At 62.6% G+C, this 18,147-nt stretch overlaps 4 protein-coding genes and 1 long non-coding RNA gene across 10 annotated transcripts; 2 read left to right on the top strand and 3 right to left on the bottom strand.

The window, feature by feature from the left end:
* Positions 1-64: 64 nt before the first annotated feature.
* LOC113940191 (SH2 domain-containing adapter protein E-like) lies at positions 65-1,107 on the top strand (the record flags this gene model as incomplete). Its single annotated transcript, XM_027631298.1, has 2 exons — positions 65-184; positions 600-1,107. Coding segments are annotated over 2 exons (307 nt in total), but the record flags the coding sequence as incomplete, so codon positions are not given.
* A 490-nt stretch (positions 1,108-1,597) lies between these two features.
* On the bottom strand, positions 1,598-5,136 carry IL6R (interleukin 6 receptor). 3 transcript variants are annotated; one of them, XM_027631300.1, is made up of 10 exons: positions 4,961-5,136; positions 4,070-4,321; positions 3,864-3,987; positions 3,325-3,509; positions 3,085-3,245; positions 2,865-3,009; positions 2,741-2,784; positions 2,545-2,623; positions 2,343-2,451; positions 1,598-2,271 (listed from the first exon to the last, which is right to left on the bottom strand). In XM_027631300.1, exons 1-10 carry the CDS (start codon positions 5,052-5,054, stop codon positions 2,082-2,084), a joined length of 1,383 nt encoding a protein of 460 aa, XP_027487101.1. In that variant the 5' UTR covers positions 5,055-5,136; the 3' UTR covers positions 1,598-2,081. The 3 variants fall into 3 exon arrangements, with proteins under 3 accessions (XP_027487101.1, XP_027487102.1, XP_027487100.1); XM_027631301.1 differs by having other exon boundaries at positions 2,554-2,623; positions 3,085-3,248; XM_027631299.1 differs by having other exon boundaries at positions 3,085-3,248.
* Positions 5,137-5,257: 121 nt separating this feature from the next.
* On the bottom strand, positions 5,258-15,197 carry ATP8B2 (ATPase phospholipid transporting 8B2). 3 transcript variants are annotated; one of them, XM_027631292.1, is made up of 27 exons: positions 15,091-15,197; positions 14,348-14,406; positions 13,629-13,742; positions 13,356-13,454; positions 13,142-13,203; positions 12,965-13,037; positions 12,535-12,605; positions 12,306-12,385; positions 11,961-12,119; positions 11,796-11,884; positions 11,516-11,712; positions 10,632-10,840; positions 10,373-10,416; positions 10,132-10,297; positions 9,874-10,062; positions 9,566-9,681; positions 9,249-9,413; positions 9,058-9,169; positions 8,811-8,916; positions 8,540-8,684; positions 8,272-8,455; positions 7,859-8,082; positions 7,484-7,567; positions 7,057-7,302; positions 6,837-6,975; positions 6,616-6,746; positions 5,258-6,522 (listed from the first exon to the last, which is right to left on the bottom strand). In XM_027631292.1, exons 1-27 carry the CDS (start codon positions 15,149-15,151, stop codon positions 6,235-6,237), a joined length of 3,612 nt encoding a protein of 1,203 aa, XP_027487093.1. In that variant the 5' UTR covers positions 15,152-15,197; the 3' UTR covers positions 5,258-6,234. The 3 variants fall into 3 exon arrangements, with proteins under 3 accessions (XP_027487093.1, XP_027487092.1, XP_027487094.1); XM_027631291.1 differs by having other exon boundaries at positions 12,535-12,608; XM_027631293.1 differs by lacking the exons at positions 13,629-13,742; positions 14,348-14,406; positions 15,091-15,197 and having other exon boundaries at positions 12,535-12,582; positions 13,356-13,411.
* Positions 15,198-15,612: 415 nt separating this feature from the next.
* Positions 15,613-17,217, top strand: LOC113940190. The gene is made up of 3 exons (XR_003525414.1): positions 15,613-15,798; positions 15,927-16,001; positions 16,899-17,217. It is a non-coding gene; the product is annotated as an uncharacterized LOC113940190 (long non-coding RNA).
* On the bottom strand, positions 15,775-17,932 carry AQP10 (aquaporin 10). Of its 2 annotated transcripts, XM_027631295.1 has the most exons (6): positions 17,645-17,932; positions 16,876-17,002; positions 16,643-16,780; positions 16,437-16,555; positions 16,139-16,356; positions 15,775-16,068 (listed from the first exon to the last, which is right to left on the bottom strand). In XM_027631295.1, exons 1-6 carry the CDS (start codon positions 17,747-17,749, stop codon positions 15,780-15,782), a joined length of 996 nt encoding a protein of 331 aa, XP_027487096.1. In that variant the 5' UTR covers positions 17,750-17,932; the 3' UTR covers positions 15,775-15,779. The 2 variants fall into 2 exon arrangements, with proteins under 2 accessions (XP_027487096.1, XP_027487095.1); XM_027631294.1 differs by having other exon boundaries at positions 16,437-16,780.
* Between the last annotated feature and the right edge of the window lie 215 nt (positions 17,933-18,147).

Here is an 18,147-nt window from a genome sequence, read left to right on the forward strand (position 1 = left end):
GGGGGGGCAGGGTGCCCAGGGCTTTGCCTTGGCTCAGCATCCCTTCTTCGGTGTCCCCCCACAGCTGGTACCACGGGGCCATCACGCGGGCTGAGGCGGAGAGCCGGTTGCAGACGTGCCGGGAGGCGGGGTACCTGGTGCGCACCAGCGAGACCGGCAGCGGCAAGTACTCCATCGCGCTGAAGTGAGTGTCAGGGTGGCCACAGAGTCGGGGGGGTCCCGGTCTCAGCGGGGGGAGGGGTCCCGTCCTGGGGGGATGCGGGGAGGGGTCCCACCTGGGGGATGCTGCATCCCCACTGGTTGTTCACACCTGAGCCCTGATGGGAAGGGAGCACCCAGATCCCATGGTATGGCACCCCCAGACCCACGGGGGGACCCCAGGCATCCTGGTGTGGCACTGGGGCGGGAGGTGGGGGGTGGCGTGTACCCCTCCCCGGCACATTGTCAGGAGCGCCAGTGGCGTTTCCTTCCTGAGGAAGTGGAGCCCCTGGAGCTGAAACAATCAGAACAGGACGGGAACAAACAGGGGTGGATGCGGCCGCGGGGCAGACGGGCGCCGGGGGGGCTGGCGGCAAAGCTGATGCCCGCTGGCCACCCAGGACCAGCCAGGGCTGCGTCCACATCATTGTAGCCCAGACCAAGGACAACAAGTACACGCTCAGCCAGGCCAGCGGCGTCTTCGCCAGCATCCCTGAGGTCGTGCACTACTACTCCACTGAGAAGCTGCCCTTCAAGGGGGCCGAGCACATGGCCCTGTTGCACCCTGTCCACTGCAAGCTGCATTAGTGCCCGCTGATGCCCCCCCAGACTGATCTGCGACCTCCACCCCTGTCATACGGGGCAGATCTGCCCACGGAGATGGCCACATGCCACGGGGGGGGTCCAGAGGGAATGCCTCTGTAAAGTCATGACTTTGATCCTGGACTCCAGCAGGGCTGTTGGGATTTTGCCAGGACAAATCCTGACCACCCTGTGCCAGAGCTGACAGGCCATGGGGCTGCCCAGGGTGGGGGAACGCAGTGAGACTGGGATGTGTAACAATATAGTAAAATAAATTTGTTGGCTGAGAAGGGCCAGCGGTCTCAGATGGCTGGGATGGGGCTTGTGCCAGGAAGAGTCGCCACAGTTTCGGGGGCCAGGGGTACTGGGGCTCCCCCAGCCACACATCTGCATCCTGCTAGGCTTTTTATAGCAGGGGGCCGGTGGAGGGGAAGGGGAACGCTGTCCCCAGGGCGCCTGAACACCCTCTACCCTCACCCTGCGGTTTCCTCCCTGGGTGCAGCTGCAGCTCTCTGGGGCATTGCACAACCCAGTGTGGGGTGGGCACTGCATAGAAGAGGGGGCATGGCCTGAGGGTTCATGGCATGGGGTTTGTGGTGGAGGGGGTGCACAGCACAGGGGGTACAGCCTGGGAGGCACTGGAGGTACAGGGAGCACACTGTGGGGTACACAGTGCAGTTGGGGGGGCACAGCAAGGCAGAGGGTGCATGGACTGGGGCTACACAGCCCACTCTCACCTCCTCACACTGGAGTCACTCCCAGGCAAGGGGGCGCTGCAGTGATCCCTCCATTACTCCCCCCCCAGCATCCATTCCGGTACAAATCCAAAGCATTTATTGGAGCCACATTGTCTTATTTCCCCAACATATGCTTTAAAAAGGAGCCCCGGGGGGGCCAGAGCAGAAGTATGGGGCTGATCCAGCCAGGCCCCCCCCTCCCTCCCTGACCCCTGTGGCACTGCAGGGACTAGGCCCTTCCCCTGGGATCCTCAAACCTGACCCCGGGCAGGCTCCCACGCTCCGGCACAGCCGTGTTTCCAGTGCTGCCACCACTGGCCATCCCAGCTTAGCCATGGCTCTGAAGGTGCCCTCCAGGACCCAGTTTGGGGCTCCCCTCCAACTGCTTCTCCACAGGGGTGGCACTGATTCCCCTCCTCAGAGGCTGCTCCCAGCCACAGAGCCATCGGATAGTGGGGGGAGCTGCTCCCAGAGCCACATCACATCACATCACATCACATCAATCCTGGGGCGAGCAACCCCCACCTGACCCCCAAAGCACCTGCCAGCACATTCAGCCCCTGGCTACTGCCTTGAGGAGGAATAGTCCAAGTGGGTGACGTGGAGCATTCCAGGGGCCTTGGGGGTGGGGCATGAGAGCAGGGGGGTGTCACTGAGTGGGGGACTAGGGAGGCCCAGGGGGACCAGCATATGCTGCCCCTCGCCCTCTGGCTTGGTCCCCCGCTGCCTGCCTGTCCACCACATCTGCCTGTACCTGCAAGGGCAGAGAGTCTGGGTCAGGGGGGCCAGACAGAGCCCCCTGGCCAGGCACCCCCCAGCACTCACCTCACCATGATGCCAACAAAGAGGGCAATGCCCAGGAGCAGGCTCCCCCCGGCCACCAGGAAGGCATAGGGGGATGCCACAGGGTGGGCACTGGGTTCCATGACAGACCCTGACACAGAGAGAACGGATGGGCTCACTGCGTGGATGGGAGACCTGGGTGGTGTCCCAGACCCCCACCCCCAACCCAGGAACCCCTCCTCACCATCAGCACCATCAGCACGGTCCTCCCAGAAGAGCTCTGGGGGCAGTGTCACCTCATAGCTGTCATCTTCCATGGGGAACTGCAAAAGAAAGCAGGGGTGCACAATGGGATGGGGCAGCCCCCACGCCCTTGGTATCCCCTTGTCCCACATGGGGACAGGAGTATGTGGTAGCCCCCAGGGCTGAGGCCATCCCACCTGTGAGCTGAAAGGTCCCTTTTCAGAGGTGAAGTCCCTGGGGTCTGCAAGACAAGAGGGGAGCATGAGGCTGGGGGACCCCACACAGAGCCTCCACCCTCAGGGCTCTGTGTCCCACTCATACCTGTCCAGGGGGTGCCCACAGCCTCCCGACTCCACTCGCTCCATGCGCCATGGCCAAACTCATCCTGCGCCCTCACCTGCACCACATGCTTCGTCCCCCGCCACGCATCACGAATGTCCAGCCATGTTGTCGTCACCTGATCCACCTAGAGGGGACACAGGGTTGGGGACAGCCTGGACAGGGACCAGCAACAGCTGGATTCTAGGGAGAGGGGTCTCACCTCCATGAAGGCTGGGGCAGGCTCAGGGCGGTAGCGGACCTGGAAGCGGAGCCAGTAGAAATGGGGGTCCCAGGACAAGGGGTAGGACCAGTTGACCCGCAGCCGCTGAGGTGCCTTCTCCACCGCCTCCACCGTCACATTGAGGGGGGGATCAGGCTTCACTGCTGGGGAAGTGGGGGTTCAGGGCCTGGCACTGTGCCCTCGGCCACCCCAGCCCCCAGCAAGAGGGGCAGCACTCACGGACACTGCTGAGGGTGATGATCTTGTCTTCGCCGGCCAAGCCACTGGCGCTGTTGCTGACACATGTGGACACCACGAGGTGTTTGGTGTCCTCAGTGCCAGGTGGCACCTTCACCCGGCAAACGAACTTTCGTGCCTTGGAGAAGTAGCGGCACCGCTGCTCTGTGGCATTCTCAGCTGTGAACCTGTGGGGCCACAGCTCAGTGGGGGCTGCAGCGCGCAACAAACCAGGCATGGGGCAGCTGCAGGGGATGCATCCTATGCTGTGGAGTCCCAGGTAGCACAGGGGAAAGGCTCTGTGGGGAGGGAAATATTCCGTGCCATGGGGTCCCAGGCAACATGGGGGAAGGGGTCAGTGGGGAAGGAACACATCCCATGCTGTGGGGTCCCAGCTCCCAGTAGCTGCTAGGAAAAGGGTCTGAAGGGAGGGAAGCATCTTGAGCCGTGGTATTCCAGATGGCACTGGGGGAAGGGTCCATGGGGACACGTTCTGTGCTGTGGGGTCCCAGCCCATGGTGGATGCAGCGACAGTGGCTCACCTACGCTTCACCCAGAGCATTGCCCGTGTACCCGGGGATGGCTTCGTCTGCTGTGGCCACTCGCACAGGACATCCTTGTCATGGCTCCGTCGGTAGCAGGACACTCGGGGGGTTTCGGGGGGCTCTGCAAAGCAAGGAGGTGCTGAAGGACAGAGGCCATAGCGGGCAATGCTGCCAGGGACATCCCTACCCCGGTGTGGACCCACCTTCCACCAGCAGCCGCAGGGAGCGCAGCAGGCGGCTCCCCACAGAGCAGATGTAGCGCCCCGAGTCCTCGTAGCGCAGCCACTGCAGGAGCAGCACGTTGCCCTCCGCTAGCCGCCGTCCACGGCCCCCCGGCACTGCTGCTCCCCGCTCCTCCACCTGCCACCACACTGTGACATTTGCGGGCACCTCGTCCCCGCAGATCAAAGTGATGTTGGTTCCCAGGCGGCCCAACACCACATCCCGCGACAGTCCTGTGAGGGCAAGAGGGGGTCAGGTGATCAAGATGAGACCTCGAATGCAGTGAGTGTCCCCAGATGTGGGGGTCACCCCATCATCTGCTCCCCACGTCCAGTGGCTGCTCAGGGCAAGGCACTGAGCTGGAGAGAGAGGCAGCAGTTCCCCACGGAGTGGGGCACCAGACCACCGTCACCGCCGTAGGGACGGGCACCGCAGCATCAAACGCGGTGTGTACTGAGGGGTCTGGCGGTGGAGAGCACGGCTCAGGGAGGTGGCAGACTGGGGCGGGTAGTGCCGGAGGGGTTAAGCGGCAGCGCTGGCTGGCGGCCCCAGTCAGGCCTGAGCTCCCTCCAAAGGTCAACGGCCGGCGTGGACCTGCTGTTCCCTTCGGCTCCTGCTGCTGGGAACGCACCCTGCACCCAGGACACAGCAGCCAGGACACACCATAGGGCATCCAGCAGCCACCCAGCACCAGGACACAGCACTCAGGACACAGTCCCCCAGCCTTAGCATCCACCTTAACCCGCCAGGCTCCTGCGGGGCAGGTAGGGAACCGCATGTGTCTCCTCGCCGTGTCCGGACCCGTGAGGCCCCGGTATCCGGAGAGGGTCGGGTTCTCCACCCCCACCCTGCACGGTGCCGGTAGTACTCACCGGAGGGGCCACAGGGCCGCCCGGCGGCGGCGAACTGGAGGAGGAGAAGGAGGAGGAGGCGGGGGAGGAGGAGCGGCCCCGGCGGCCTCGCCATGCGCCCGGTCCCGAACAGAAAAACATCAGCGGGGCCGCCGGTGCCCGCGCTTGTGAAACCGGGTGGAGGGGCGGGGGCGGCACGTGCGCCCGGGGGGGCGGGGACAGCAGCCCCGGGGGGGGGGCCGAGCCCCCCCCCCCCCCTCCCATCCTCGGAACCCCCCCCCCGGTATTCCACCGGACACAGGACACGGCAGAAGCTGCTCAGAATATTATTTTCTTTTTTAAATAAAAAAAAAAAGCTGGCTTTTGGTTCTTTTTTTTCTTAGTGGAGCCATAAAATGATACAATTCCGCCACACAGAAATGAGTAATAAGTTATCCACCCCTCCACCGAAATAACCCCAAACAGCCCCTAAACCCCCTCCAGACCTCACCAACACCCACCTCAACAGGCTCATCTTTGGTATTGCGTTCCCGGGACCCCAACACCCCCGGAGACCCCTGGGGGATCCCCCAGTGCCCACCCACAGCCCAGGAGCGCTCAGTCCCGCGGGAGCTGGCAAGGAGGAGGGAGGAAGCAGAGGCCGAGGGTTGCGCAAGACCCCGCGTGGGAGTGAATCACGGCAGCCGCCAACACCCCAGTCCCTGTAGCACGGGAACGCTTCCCCTTTCCCACCCGGCACCCACCGTCCTGCTGTACCCCGAGGTGGAGGGACAAGGAGGGTGACCTTCCTCCCCTCCTCGTTCTCTCCTACCCAACCGGACAAGAAACAAGTCGCTCTGTAAACTCGGAGGGCTTCTCCTTCCTTTTTTTTTTTTTTGGTTGCTATTTCTTTTTTGGTTGCTACTTTTTGTGGGTGTTTTTTTCCTTTGTTTATATAAAAAGAAGACACGTGGGTGAGGGATGGCGAGGGGGCCACAGGCCCCCCAGACCCCTCCACCTCTGGCATGGATACATTCGTGTGTGATGGGGCATTTGCACTCTGTGGAAGTGAATACTGACAGAGGAGTGAATGGGGGATGAGGTCAGTCTGTCTGTCCATCCGCCCCAGGGAGGGAAAGAGTATATTTTTTGGCTACAGTGTGATAGTCCAGACTCCTCCAAACCTCAGCATTGATGCCCACACGACCTCTGCTCCCACCATGGGACCCTCTCGACTAAGGGCTTTGCCCTCCCCAGAGTCAGGGGGAGAGGAAGGGGGGCCCCGGCTGCACTGGAGGGGATGTGACCCTCCACCCTCACACCTTGAGGGTCTTGTCAGCTGTGCCACTGGGACTGCCAGCACCGCTGCCCTCACTGCTCTTCTTCTTCCACAGGGTCTCGATCCAGCTGGTGCTGGGGCGGGAGGCAAAGCTAGAGAGTGCCAAGGAGCTGAGCCGCATGTTCTTGCCAGACATGATTAGCTCTCCGAATCCCTCCTGGTGGGAGAAGGCGTAGCCGGAGCGGTGTGAGCCCACACGCCCTGCGCGCCGCACGCACCGGTGCTGCGTCTTCTGCTTCTTCCGAACCAGCTGAGTGTAGCGCACCTGGGACACAGGGACAGGGTCAGGGACCTGTGGAGACATCTGGCCCCAGGGAGAGGGCCCCACATCCCCATCCCCATGGCCACCCACTCTCACCGTGTCCGAGAGTTCAGGTTTCAGGTCCAGCTTGAGGAAGCGAAAGGCCACAACAGGCATGATGCAGACCACAGTGGTGAGGGCAATGGTCAGCCAGACTGTGGGCTGGGCTAGCGTGTTCTGTGCGTTGCCTGTGGGGGATAGCATGAGTCCAGCGAGAGCCAGGCTGGGGCAGCACCCTGCTGGGGTTGGGGGCATAGGGCAGCCCTCCAGGGACTCACCCACGAAGCGGAACTGGTTGGGGAACATTCGGAAGAGGCCGTCACTGTGCATGGTGAAGAGGATGGCAAAGTAGGCAGCCAGGCTACCCCAGATGAAGAAGTGGTTGATGGCTGTCCAGAATCCCGTGTCCAGCCCAATCTGGAGGGATGCAGGAGGAAGCAGGGCAAGGGGATGCCCAAGGTGCCCCAAGGGACCGGGGCTGAGCAGCCACATCCCTACCTGCACACTGACAACAATCACAAGGGAGGTGGCAACGGTGACGGCAAAGGACTGGTAATCAGCCAGCTGGGCACCGTCGTCACGGGTGGCATCAGCGAAGACGCCGTAGGGGATGAAGAACATGAGGACGGATGTGTAGATGCCCTGGGCAATGCAGATGAAGAACTCCCGCTTGTTGAAGAGCAGGTTCAGCTGCCCAGGCTCATAAAGTTTGGGGTACTCCATGCTCCGCTGCTCTGGCACATCCTGGGGGAACAGGACGCTCTGGGCACCTCCCTTTAGTCACAGGCAGGCTATGGTCCACAGAGGGACAAGGACAGCCTGGCCTGAGCACCCAGACAGCCCTTCTTCCCACAAGGGGGGCACAAAGGGGAGTGGGGCCAGGTCCTCACACACCCACAGACCCTCTCACTGCTCCCCGCCATACCTGGTCAAAGACACCCATGGCAAGCACGGGCAGCGACGTGTAGACAATGTTGTACAGTGTGATGAAGTACTGGTCGTACACGGTCTGCATGGAACAGAACGCTCAGGGTGGCATGATACCTGCCCACCCTGTGCCCCACCCAGCCCCAAAGTCCATGTGCCCACACTTGCAGGGACAGGAGAGCCGCCTCCAGCCCCCTGGGGTTGCCCACCCTGACATGGGCTCCTTGCACCCACCGCACGCTGGATCCTGGGCCGTGCCTGCTGGCTCGGGATGAGTCCCCAGGGGAGCTCAAGGACCAGGACCTGCTTTTGAGCCAAGGGGTCCCGCAGGCAAACCCTCTCCAGCTCTGAGTGTGAGAAGCCACCAACTCACCTGCGCCGAGAAGCCGCAGAAGAAGCCAAACCAGAAGTGGACCATGGTGAAGGCGAAGTTCTTGTAGAAGAAGTAGCAAAGGAACTTGCACATGCGCAGGTAGGACCAGCGCCCGTGCACCAGGAGAAGGCGCTGCAGGAACTTGAACTGGGAGAAGGAGTAGTCAGAGGCCAGCACAGCCTGGATGCCCTCCTGCCCGCTGATGCCCACCCCAATATGGGCAGCTGCAGAAGAAAGAGAGACTGGAGTGAGGAGGGGGCTGCCAGGAGCACAGGGTACAAGAGTGGCAACCCCAGCACAGGGACTGTGTTCCTTTGGGGCACAGAAGGGTGAGGACAGAAGCTGCCATAGGCCTCAGGGTGGTACAAGGGGGGCCCTGTCCCTCCCATGGTCCTCCAGACCCCATGCCTTACTCTTGATCATGTTGACGTCATTGGCCCCATCCCCAATGGCCAAGGTCACAGCTTTCTTGTACTTCTTCACCAGCTCCACCACTTGGGCTTTCTGCAAGGGTGTGACACGGCAGCATATAACAGCCTTGCAGGCACACGCTGTCTCCAGGAATTCCACCTCCATGTCTGCCTCCAGTGCGTGGGCCTGCAAGGAGAGCAGGGGACAGTGAGGTCAGAGCCCGCAGCCGGGCACAGGGCCCTGTCCTGCCTGGTGCTCCCAGGGCCCTACCAGGCTGTGCCCATTGATGACCAGGGCGTATTCGCCTGCAATGGCTTCCAGCACAGAAGTGAGCTTGGAGGAGGAGAGTTTCTCCTCGTAGGAGAAGCCATTGCCCACAGAGCGCGATGCATCCATCATTTTCTCTCGGGCTTTTCTGAGAAGAGAGGAGGGATGGGGGCCATGGGGCCCTGACTCAGGGCCCTTTCATATCTCCAGCTCCCCCAGTTGTAGCTGTGCCCCACACTAGCCGCATGTGTGTCCTCTGCCCCCCGACCCTCACCTGAGCTCCTCTCGCACCTCCAGCACAGTGTGGCCTGTGATCACGAACACCTCCGTCATGTCATCTGTCAGCATCTTGCAGGAGTAGCCAATGTTCACAGCTGTTTCTGGGGACAGGAAATCAGGGGATGAGCCAGGGTCGGCTCAGGAGAGAGTGTGCATCCCACCAGCCCCCAGGCAGGTGGGATCCAGCCCCCAAATGTCCTCATCTCCAGCCAGCCCCAGACCCTGCCCCAGCCATGCCTCACCCTGCTTGTCCCCCGTCAGCACCCAGATCTTGATGTTGGCCAGCGTCAGAATGGCGATGGTTTCGGGGACCCCCTGCTGCAGTTTGTCCTCAATGGCTGTTGCTCCGAGCAGCTGGGGGACCCAAACAGGCAGGAGGTAACCAGGGACTGCCACCAGCCACCATCCACTCCTCAGTCCCCAGCCCACCTACCATCATATCGTGCTCCACCTCATCGTAGAGCCGAGCCAGGCGATCCTCACGGGCCTCGGAGGCACTGCCAGCCCAGCGCAGACGCTCAGACCAGTCCCTATAGTAGCTCTCCTCCAGGTCTTTGTAAGCCAGCACCAGTGTCCGCAGCCCCTCAGTAGCATACTCCTGCAAGTGGTCAGAGCTGGGAGTGCTGGCAGACCCTGACGGTGTCCCCAGACCCCGACAGTGTTCCTAGGACAGGGCACAAGCATGGCTCGGTGCTCCTGGGCAGCCACTCTTCCCTCCCCATCCTGCCCCCAGGACCCTGCCCCACACACATTGAGGTGGTCGGCGGTGACACTGGTCAGGTCCTGGTTGACGGGGTGCAGCCGCTCCAGAAGGATGGTGTCAGCGCCTTTGCAGTACAGCCGGATCCTGCCCTCAGGGCAGCGGACTACAGAGTGCAGGGGACAGGATGCCTGGCTTAGGGGTGAAGGAGCAGGTCCCGCTCTGACCCCCCAGCCATCACCCCACAGTCACATCCCTGTTAGCATGGGACTGGTCCCCCAGCACACCGCACCGAGCCCCACACCACAACCCCACGCAGCCTTCCCAGTCCCTGTGCCACACACACCCAGCACCTCACCGATGACAGACATGCGCTTGCGGACGTTGTTGAAGTCCAGGATGGCCAGCAGCTGGTAGGTGATGGCTTGACCCAGCTCGTGCACCGTGATGGTCTTGGGTGTGCGGAACCGGAAAACGAAGCCAAAGTTTCTGGCAGCCGTGACCAGCGCGCCCTCGTCCGGGGACTGTGCCTTGTACAAGAGCTCCCCTGGGGACAGCACGGGGGTCAGTGCCAGTGTCCCACGCCCCACAGGGACAGGTCCTGCCCCACGCCCACCTTCGCTCTTCTCCTCGGACATGACGGTGTGGCAGAGCGAGAGCAGGCGGAAGAACTCGTGCACGTGGGGGTCTCCCAGCTTGACGGCTTCCAGTAGGCTGGGGTCCCAGAACTGGAACCGCGGGTCCGCCAGTGGGTTGAAGGAGAAGTTGACTGGCTCTGGCCTCTGGTGGGGGCAGGGACAGGGTTACTCCCCTGTGGCACGTGGCGAGGGCAGACACCAACCTGGTGGCATCCTCACCTCTCCCAGCTCCGCCTTGTGACCCAGCACATCCTGCATGTCACCTGTGAACCAGGGTATGGAGTTAACCACAACAGGAACCCAATGCTGCTGCCCCACCAGCAGGCACATCCACGGGGGCCACGGGACAGCAGCAGCCCCACAATGCTCCAGCTGAGCCCTCTTGTCCCCTGGCTGCCCCAAAAGGTCTGCAGGAGAGGAGTCAGTGCACCCCCACCCTGAGGGCAGCCCCAGCATGCTCCAAGCAACCAGTGCTCACCGTAGCTGTGGCCGTTCACAGAGCACTTGCTGAAGACCATGATGTTCTGGGTGAGGGTGCCAGTCTTGTCAGAGAAGATGTACTCCACCTGCCCCAGCTCCTCATTGAGGGTGGTGGTCCGGGCCTCAGCTGGCGTCCGGCGCTTGGCACAGTACATCTTCTTGTCCCAGTTGATGAAGTAGCTGTGCCCAAGCCGGATCACCTCCACGCTGTGAGGGGCATGGCCGGGTGTCACTGGGGCAGGGCAGCACACTGTGCTGAGCCAGTGACGGGCACACACACACCCATCCCAGACCCTCAGTGCTTGGGGCACCCCGGCACCCAGGGTGCCCTTCCCCAGGGCTGGCCCACACCCGCTCCTACCAACAGCCACTGCCAAGACGGGGCCTGGCACCAAGGGGGCAGCCCATTGGGCTCCCCAGGCACCTCACATACCTACGCACCCCAAACGCCCTCCCCAGCCCCCAGGGCAGACAGCAATGAGCTAGTGGGAGGGGTGGGGGCGACACGTTCTTACCTCGGGGCTAAGGGTGACAGAACCCATGCTGGGGAACGAAAAGAGAGAGAAATTAAAAGAGAGAGAGAAGGGGACTGTACAGGAGCCTGGGAGCTGTAGGAGGGCAGAGCAAAATAACCAGCGTGCAGCCAGGGTAGAGAGAGACGAGCAGCCAGACACACACAGCTGGGAGGACCCCGAGGGACCTGTGGGGTCTCAGGTCTTGGGGTGTCCCTGAAGGCAGACATGACCTGTCACCAAGACAGCAGCCCACACCCACCCCGAACACACACGTCTGCTTATGGGTCTCCATCCCTGTGTTCCCCCCCCAGAGGGCACCCCTAATTCCTCACACACCCCCAACCCAGCCCCTCGGCCCCTGCCCTACCTCACGTAGAGTGAGATGGGCACCACAGTGTTGAGGATGATGATGTAAGACCAGAAGGAGAGGAAGCCAGAGAAGAAGGCACTGTGCACCCCCTCGTCCCAGGGCAAGTAGATCTGGAAGCAGACGCCCACCTCGTGCTCCCAGATGGCATTGCCAATGGCCAGGATCACTCCCATGCACACCAGGAACCCAAAGATCTGGGGATAGGACAGGACAGGACAGGACATCAGAGCTCTGACTGGGCCAGAGCGAGGGCCCCCAAGATCTGCCTTCTGCATACCCAGAGCACCAGTGTGTTCATCAACCGGTCAATGCTCGTCCGCTTAAACTTGGTCCGGCCACTGTTCTGCATCAGTTTCGTGTCGGGCCCTGGGGAGCAGGAAGGCATCAGGGGGGTCTCTTCCTCCCCTCTGTGCAGTGCAGTTGCGCTGCTGCCTCAGCCTACCTGCGAAGATGACGAGGCCAAAGCACCACTCGGTGTTGCGCAGGACACAGCCTCGCAGCAGCATGTTGTGGTTGCTCAGGGGGTACTTGTTCTCCTTCCAGTACAGTGTCCCACCAAACTTGTCAAGCTTGTTGTTGGGGGGTTCACAGACTACCTCACCTGGGTGCAGGGGATGGCTCAGCTGGGCCTTGCCTTCTTCACGTGGCCAGCTGCATCCAGTGCCCCAGCACCATCCCAGGCGCCCCAGAGATCTGCTTCAAGCCGCAGGACAACGCCGTGTGGCTGATCCTGGTTTCTCCAGGGTGGTGGAGGAAGGAACGTGGGGGCTGCCCCGTGGGCACTCACCGTCAAAGAGAGCCAGCTTGCTGGTGTCCCTCAGCTCTGCGGTGACAGGTATGGCCTGGCGCACCTTCATGTTGGTCTCTCTGCAGGCAAGGAGGCACCACATTAGGGACAGCCTGGCAGGGAGGGCCTTGGCAGGTGCTGCCTGGCAGCTCCCACTCTGCCCACAGCCCACTCTCTCACTCCCAGCTCCTGCCTTCCCCGGCCCTGCAAGGTGAGCAGGGGCACCCACCCATCCAGCTCTGCAGTCTCTATGTAGCACAACCCATGGGGTTCGCTGCTGGAGAGGAGAAGGAGGTCGGCCTGCTGGGAGAGACATGTGAAGGGTTGCGCCGACACCAGGGCTCCACAACACCCTCCCCAGGGAAGCTCCTGGCCCCTGGATGTCAGCAGGGTCCCTGAAGCCTCTGCAAAGGCTGTCCCCAGCCCATCCCTTGCACCCAGGCCTTGCCATCATTGCCCCAAACACCCAGATTCCCAGAGTTCAAACAAGGCTCCGATTCTCCAACCTAAACACAGCTTCCAGGATGAGAAGTCCCTGATGTCCCCACCCCAGGAGGTGATGGAGGAACACAAAGGCAAAGTGGGTGCAGCACCATGTCATTATGCAATCCCTATATGCCACCCAGCTGGGACCATCCGCATCTCAGGGCCGCACTCACCGCCACAAACTGGTTATTCTCCAACTTGATGATGTCTCCAACACGTACATTCATCCACTGCTCCTGCCGGAGGCTGTGCAGGGACAGTGGACTGGAATCAGGCCCTGCCCACTGCCCTGTACCACATCCCGCAGGGCCCCGGCCCCCTCCCCACTGTCCCATCCCTGTGACACTCACACTCCACCGATCAGCACCTGAGACTGCCGGTTGTTCACCTGGTTGTCGCTTTTATGGCGGAACTGGAAGTGGGGGGAAGAGACAGCAGCATCAGCTCCTTGGGGAGGGGCTCCTGCATCCCCCCCACCCTCGCAAATGCCACGGCCCTGCACCCTCACACCAGCGTCCCAACCCCCCGCCCAGCATGCAGAGGGGAATGGGGGAAACCACTCACATAGTCATCAGTGGCATCTTTGACAGCTGTGATGGTTAAGACAAGAACCAAAGGCACGATGGTGGTGAACCAGGAGAGCGAAGAGATCTGTGGGATCAGCTGGGGACAGGGAGCAGGAATTACAGGAGAACTGGCCAGCCCCAGGCCCATGCTGCCCCTGCTCAAGGGTGCCAAACCTCCACTATTCCAAGGAGTGGGCGCGCCTGGAGCCCTCCTGGATGCCCAGGTAGGGAAGGAGAGTGTGAGGAGCTCTGCCTGCCCCCCAGCACTCACCTGCAGGATGAGGAGGAAGAGGAAATAGGTGTTGGCTACTTCCTGGAACTGCTCAAAGAGGTTGACAGGCAGGAAGGTGACAATGTTGTACTTTGAGGTCTTGATGCAGTTGCTCTGGGGACGGATGGGGCAAGAAGGCAGTTCACAGGCTGTCAAGGCCCCATAACCCCCACCCTTGCTCTGGAGGGCAGGGCTGTGGCTCACTGTGCTCTTTGGGGGGCTCTGGGCAGCAGCCTGGACTCCCAGCTCCTGTCCCTGCACTACCTCTGTCACCTTCCTTGGGAAGCTGATTCCTCTGCCTTGGTCACCAGACAGGGCCCAGCCTCCTCCAGCAGTGCCCTGCAAGGGTGACCCCAACCCAGACTCCCTGCATTCCTCTCTGCAACCAGCCTTGGAACAGCCAGGGATAACCTACAACTTTAGGGGGAGGCCAAGGTGAGTGCTGTCCCTCCCCCAGCACCTTTGGAAGCTGGTCCATAAGGGATGAGGGGCTGAACCCTTCACACAGAGCGCACTGTGTCCCCTAGCCCCACAGCTCCCTTGCCATTGATGTCATCAGCACAAATTTCTCAGGGACAAATATCTATTTTTTTGTCATAACAATAGCTATGTCATAACATATCTATTTTTTTGCCATGACCTGTGGGTGACTCAGGCCCCAGCCCCCACAAACTTGCCCAAACACCCCTGGGAGGGGTTTCAGCTCCCCTCTCACTCACCGCGTACTGGAACTTCTCGTTGTACTCCCGCGCGTTGGCTCGCACTCGCCGCTCCTCCTCTGCAACAGAGCGCCCCATCAGTCCTGTGCACCCTGACACCCCCTGAACCCCGACCGGCCCTGCATTCTGACACCCCCTGCACCCCATCCCCCCTTCCACCCTGACACCCCCTGCACCCCAACCACCCCTGCACCCTGAGAGCCTGCCAAGCCAGTCCCAGAGACCCAGAACCCAGGGAACAGAGAAGCTTCCCAGCTGTGGCCCATGCCAGGACCTGTACTCCTGCACCTGCAGAATCCCAGTGCTGCTTATCTGTACTCCCCACCAGCAAAACCTGCACCCCCAGGTCCCCCAAGCCTGCACCCTAGACCTCTGCTTATTTGCATCCCCAGAGCCCCAGACCCTGCACCCCCCCATGTCTTGTTTGTCTGCTCCTCCAGCTCGGCACCACCAGGGTGCCAGACCCTTCCAGCCCTGCACCCCCAGGATGCATCTCTGCACCCCCAGCCCTGCTCATCTGCAACCCCACAACCTCAGTTTAGAACATCCAGATTCTGCACCCCTAGACCGCATCTCTGCTCTCCCAGACACCCAGACCTGCTCAGCTGCACCTCTGGATCCACAGCCCTGCAGCCCTAGCCCCCCAGATTCCGCATCCCCAGACCTGCCCAGTCCTGCTTGGCCGCATCCCTGCACCCCTGGCCCCCAATTCTGCTCCTCCGCGGTGCCCATGCCGCACCCACCCGGCCCGCCGCGGACGCGGACCCGCGCCCACTTCTCGGGCATCTCCCGGGGCACCGTCATGGCCCGGCCCCGGCCCGGCCCGGCCCGGCCCGGCCCGCCCCGGCCCGCCCGGCCCCGGCCCCGGGGCAACGGCCACACCGGGGCCTACTGGGGTCCGACTGGGCCCCGCCGCGGCCTCCCCGGGCCCCACCGCGCCTCCGGCCCCGCTCACCCGGGGCCCGGCGGGCCGCGCACCGCTCCATGTCCCGCGGCCCCGCAGCCCATGGGGAGCGGGCGGGCGGGCGGGCCGGGCCGGGCCGGGGCCGGTTCCGCTGCCGCCGCCTCAGCTCCCCATGGCCGCGGCGGCGCCGGGCGGCGGCGGAAGTGCGGGGTGTGGGCGCGGGGGAGCGGCCGAGCGCGGCCCCGGAGGGTCCCGGAGCTCAACCCCGCGGGTGCCCCGGCCGGCAGGGCGGCTCCGGGGGGGGCCCGGGGAGCCGGGTGGGTCCCGGAGGGCCAGAGGCAGCCACAGGGGATAGCAGGGCGCAATCCCGGGTCCCGGTGGGACACTCCCCCCCCTACCAGCGTGTCACCCAGGCTGAGGTCTCTCTGCAGCCAGGCCTGGCTGGCCCGCCCCCCGCGGGGGGCTTGGAGCCGCTGCCTCCCCCATACCCCTGCACACCCACGTCTAGAGACGAGATGCCGCATGACCTCAGGACTCATTTAATAATGTGAGGGGGATGGTAGTGGGGACCGTGCTGCTGCTGCGGGGTGGTGGAGGGTACCCGGTAGGCACTGTTCCCCCAGTGTCCTCCTTGGATGACACCCCAGTGTCTAGGTCAATGTTTTTGTTCTCCAGGACGATGGAGCCCTGCTCTTCCAGGGCATCGCCGTCCTCCTCCGGGTAATGGAAAGCCACGAAGAGCTGGTACAGGTATGTGCCCACGGCGGACCCCAGCAGCGGTGCCACCAGGGGCACCCACCACCACCCATTGCCCCTGCTGGGGAGGAGGCAGGGTGAGCAGGGGGTCACTTCTGTTACCCCCACCTCACCCCCTTCCCTCTACCTACCTGAAGACCTCTGGGCCCCAGCCTGCCAGGTAGGTGAAGAGCCGGGGCCCAATGTCTCGTGCGGGGTTCAGAGGGCAGCCGCAGTTGGCGCCCATGGAGAGTTCAATGGAGAGCACCAGCATGGCCACGACCACTGGTTCTAGGCCCTTGGGGACACCCTTGTTGCGGTTGTCCATGACACCCATGACGCCCACTAGCAGCACCCCTGTGCCAATCACCTGCAGGGTGACATGGCAGCTCAGCACCACGGGGACCGGCACCATGGGAGAGGGCTGGGGGAGCTGACAGTGGCACTCACCTGGTCCAAGAAGCCATTGGCGACAGACACGTAGTCAGCTGGGTAGGTGGCGAAGATGGAGGCGGTTTCCCGGGGGCCGGACACGGTAAGGGTGCCATTGCTGTAGTGCCAGATGGCATCTGTGGGGCAGAAGCAGAGCCTGTCTGTGAGCCTGGCCAGCCTGGCACTGCCGTGGGGTTCCCCAGCCCAGTGCTGCCCTCCCATACCGTAGTAGAGGATGTAGACAACTCCGGCAGATAGGAAAGATGCCAAGGTCTCCACGAGCATGAAGATGGGAAACTTCCACCAGGGGAACTGCTCCGTCAGGCACATGGCGAGGGAGAACGCCGGGTTCATGTGGGCCCCTACAACCGAGCAGGGAGAGGGGCTAAGAGGAAGGGGTCCTGGGGGACTCAGAGCTGGGGGATGGCAGGAGCTGGTACCCCCTCCTCAGCCTCACCTGAGATTCCCCCTGCTATGTAGATGCCCACCATGACAGCCAGGGCACCTCCCAAGAAGCTGGTGAGGATGTCCCCCTTTGTCTCTTCGCTGGTGACCTTCTGTGCGGCAGCGCTCAGGGTGATTGTCTGGAGAAGAGAGACGTGCCCATCTCAGCCCCACCAGCCCTGTGCTGAGACACCGCCTCCACTGACAGCACAGGGCAGCGAGGTGAGGGCTGTGCCGGTGCCGCCTCTGTGGTTTTGCTCCCCGTCCTTGGACATCGGACAGGCACTGGCAGGGAGGCGCTTACTGCTCTCACTTGTGGTTTTGACAGCAAAGCAATCAAATTATTAGCAATTAAGTGAACTGCTTCCCTGGGGAGGTGGTGGGGAAGAAGTGCTACGGCACAGCCATGGGGACACCATTTGCCATCGTGGGATGTAGCCCAAATGCCAAGAGCAGCTCCAGAGCCCCAACCTCTGCCTACTCCAAGGCAGGAGGAATTGTGGCACGTGCTGCCCGGTGCCACACCCTGATTGCAGCCGCGGCACAGGGCGGGCCATGCCACGGGAACAGGGTCCAAGTGGAAGGACAGGCAGTGCTGAGTCGCACATTCGAGAGTGGCGCAGCGCCAAACACCCCCCACCCCAGCAAGGGGCAGGCAGTGGAGCCCTGGGACCCCTGGCACCTGCCAGCACCCCACCATCAGCCCCATCCTACCCACATGACCCCCCCATCAGCCCCAGCCCACCCGTTTGCCCCCCACAGCCAAGCCCAGCCCCGCTCACAATGAGGACAAAGGTGGAGAGCAGCTCAGCCAGGCATTCCCGTATCAGCTGGTTCCGAATTCGGAGCAGACGCCGGACCCTTGTCAAGAAGGAAGCAGAGCCCATGGTGCCAGCTTGGAAGGGGCAGCTGTGACAGCAGTGGCAGCAGTGACAGTAGTGCCTCGATCCCAATGGATTTTATGAGCTCTGGGGCCAGGTGGGTGATAAATGTGTAGACTTTAAACCAATCAGGGCCACACCGAGGGAGACACCCGGCAGGGACTGGAGTCCCACGTGGGGCTGGGGAACCTTGGGACACCTCGTGATGATGCTGTACCCCAGCAGGGCCAGGTCAGATCCCCAACCAGCCACGCGGTGCCCAGACCTCACTCAGGTGAGTGGGCACAGGCGTTTCCCAGCCAGGAGCCCCCTTCTCCCGCCACATCGTTGCCCAAGCTGCAGCTGCAGTCAGTGCTAATGAAGAGGGCCCTGGCTCAGCACCAGGCAGTGAAATAGGAGAGGGA

The sequence above is a fragment of the Corapipo altera genome, unplaced genomic scaffold, assembly GCF_003945725.1.
Source record: "Corapipo altera isolate COAL_440 unplaced genomic scaffold, ASM394572v1 61441, whole genome shotgun sequence".
In the NCBI taxonomy this organism is placed as follows: Eukaryota; Metazoa; Chordata; class Aves; order Passeriformes; family Pipridae; genus Corapipo; species Corapipo altera.

Excerpts from the sequence above, each read along its gene's own strand:
- IL6R (XM_027631299.1), bottom strand. The coding sequence starts at position 5,054 with ATGGCGAGGCCGCCGGGGCCGCTCCTCCTCCCCCGCCTCCTCCTCCTT. Across the intron at positions 3,988-4,069 it reads CCTGCGGCTGCTGGTGGAAG|AGCCCCCCGAAACCCCCCGA; the intron begins GTGGGTCCACAC and ends CTTGCTTTGCAG. Across the intron at positions 3,510-3,863 it reads ATGCTCTGGGTGAAGCGTAG|GTTCACAGCTGAGAATGCCA; the intron begins GTGAGCCACTGT and ends GTGGCCCCACAG.
- AQP10 (XM_027631294.1), bottom strand. The coding sequence starts at position 17,749 with ATGGGCTCTGCTTCCTTCTTGACAAGGGTCCGGCGTCTGCTCCGAATT. Across the intron at positions 17,003-17,644 it reads TCTCCACCTTTGTCCTCATT|ACAATCACCCTGAGCGCTGC; the intron begins GTGAGCGGGGCT and ends TCTCTTCTCCAG. Across the intron at positions 16,069-16,138 it reads TGGGGCCCAGAGGTCTTCAG|CAGGGGCAATGGGTGGTGGT; the intron begins GTAGGTAGAGGG and ends CCTCCTCCCCAG.
- ATP8B2 (XM_027631291.1), bottom strand. The coding sequence starts at position 15,151 with ATGACGGTGCCCCGGGAGATGCCCGAGAAGTGGGCGCGGGTCCGCGTC. Across the intron at positions 10,841-11,515 it reads CCCATCTCACTCTACGTGAG|CGTGGAGGTGATCCGGCTTG; the intron begins GTAGGGCAGGGG and ends TGCCCCTCACAG. Across the intron at positions 10,063-10,131 it reads GTCCGAGGAGAAGAGCGAAG|GGGAGCTCTTGTACAAGGCA; the intron begins GTGGGCGTGGGG and ends TGCTGTCCCCAG.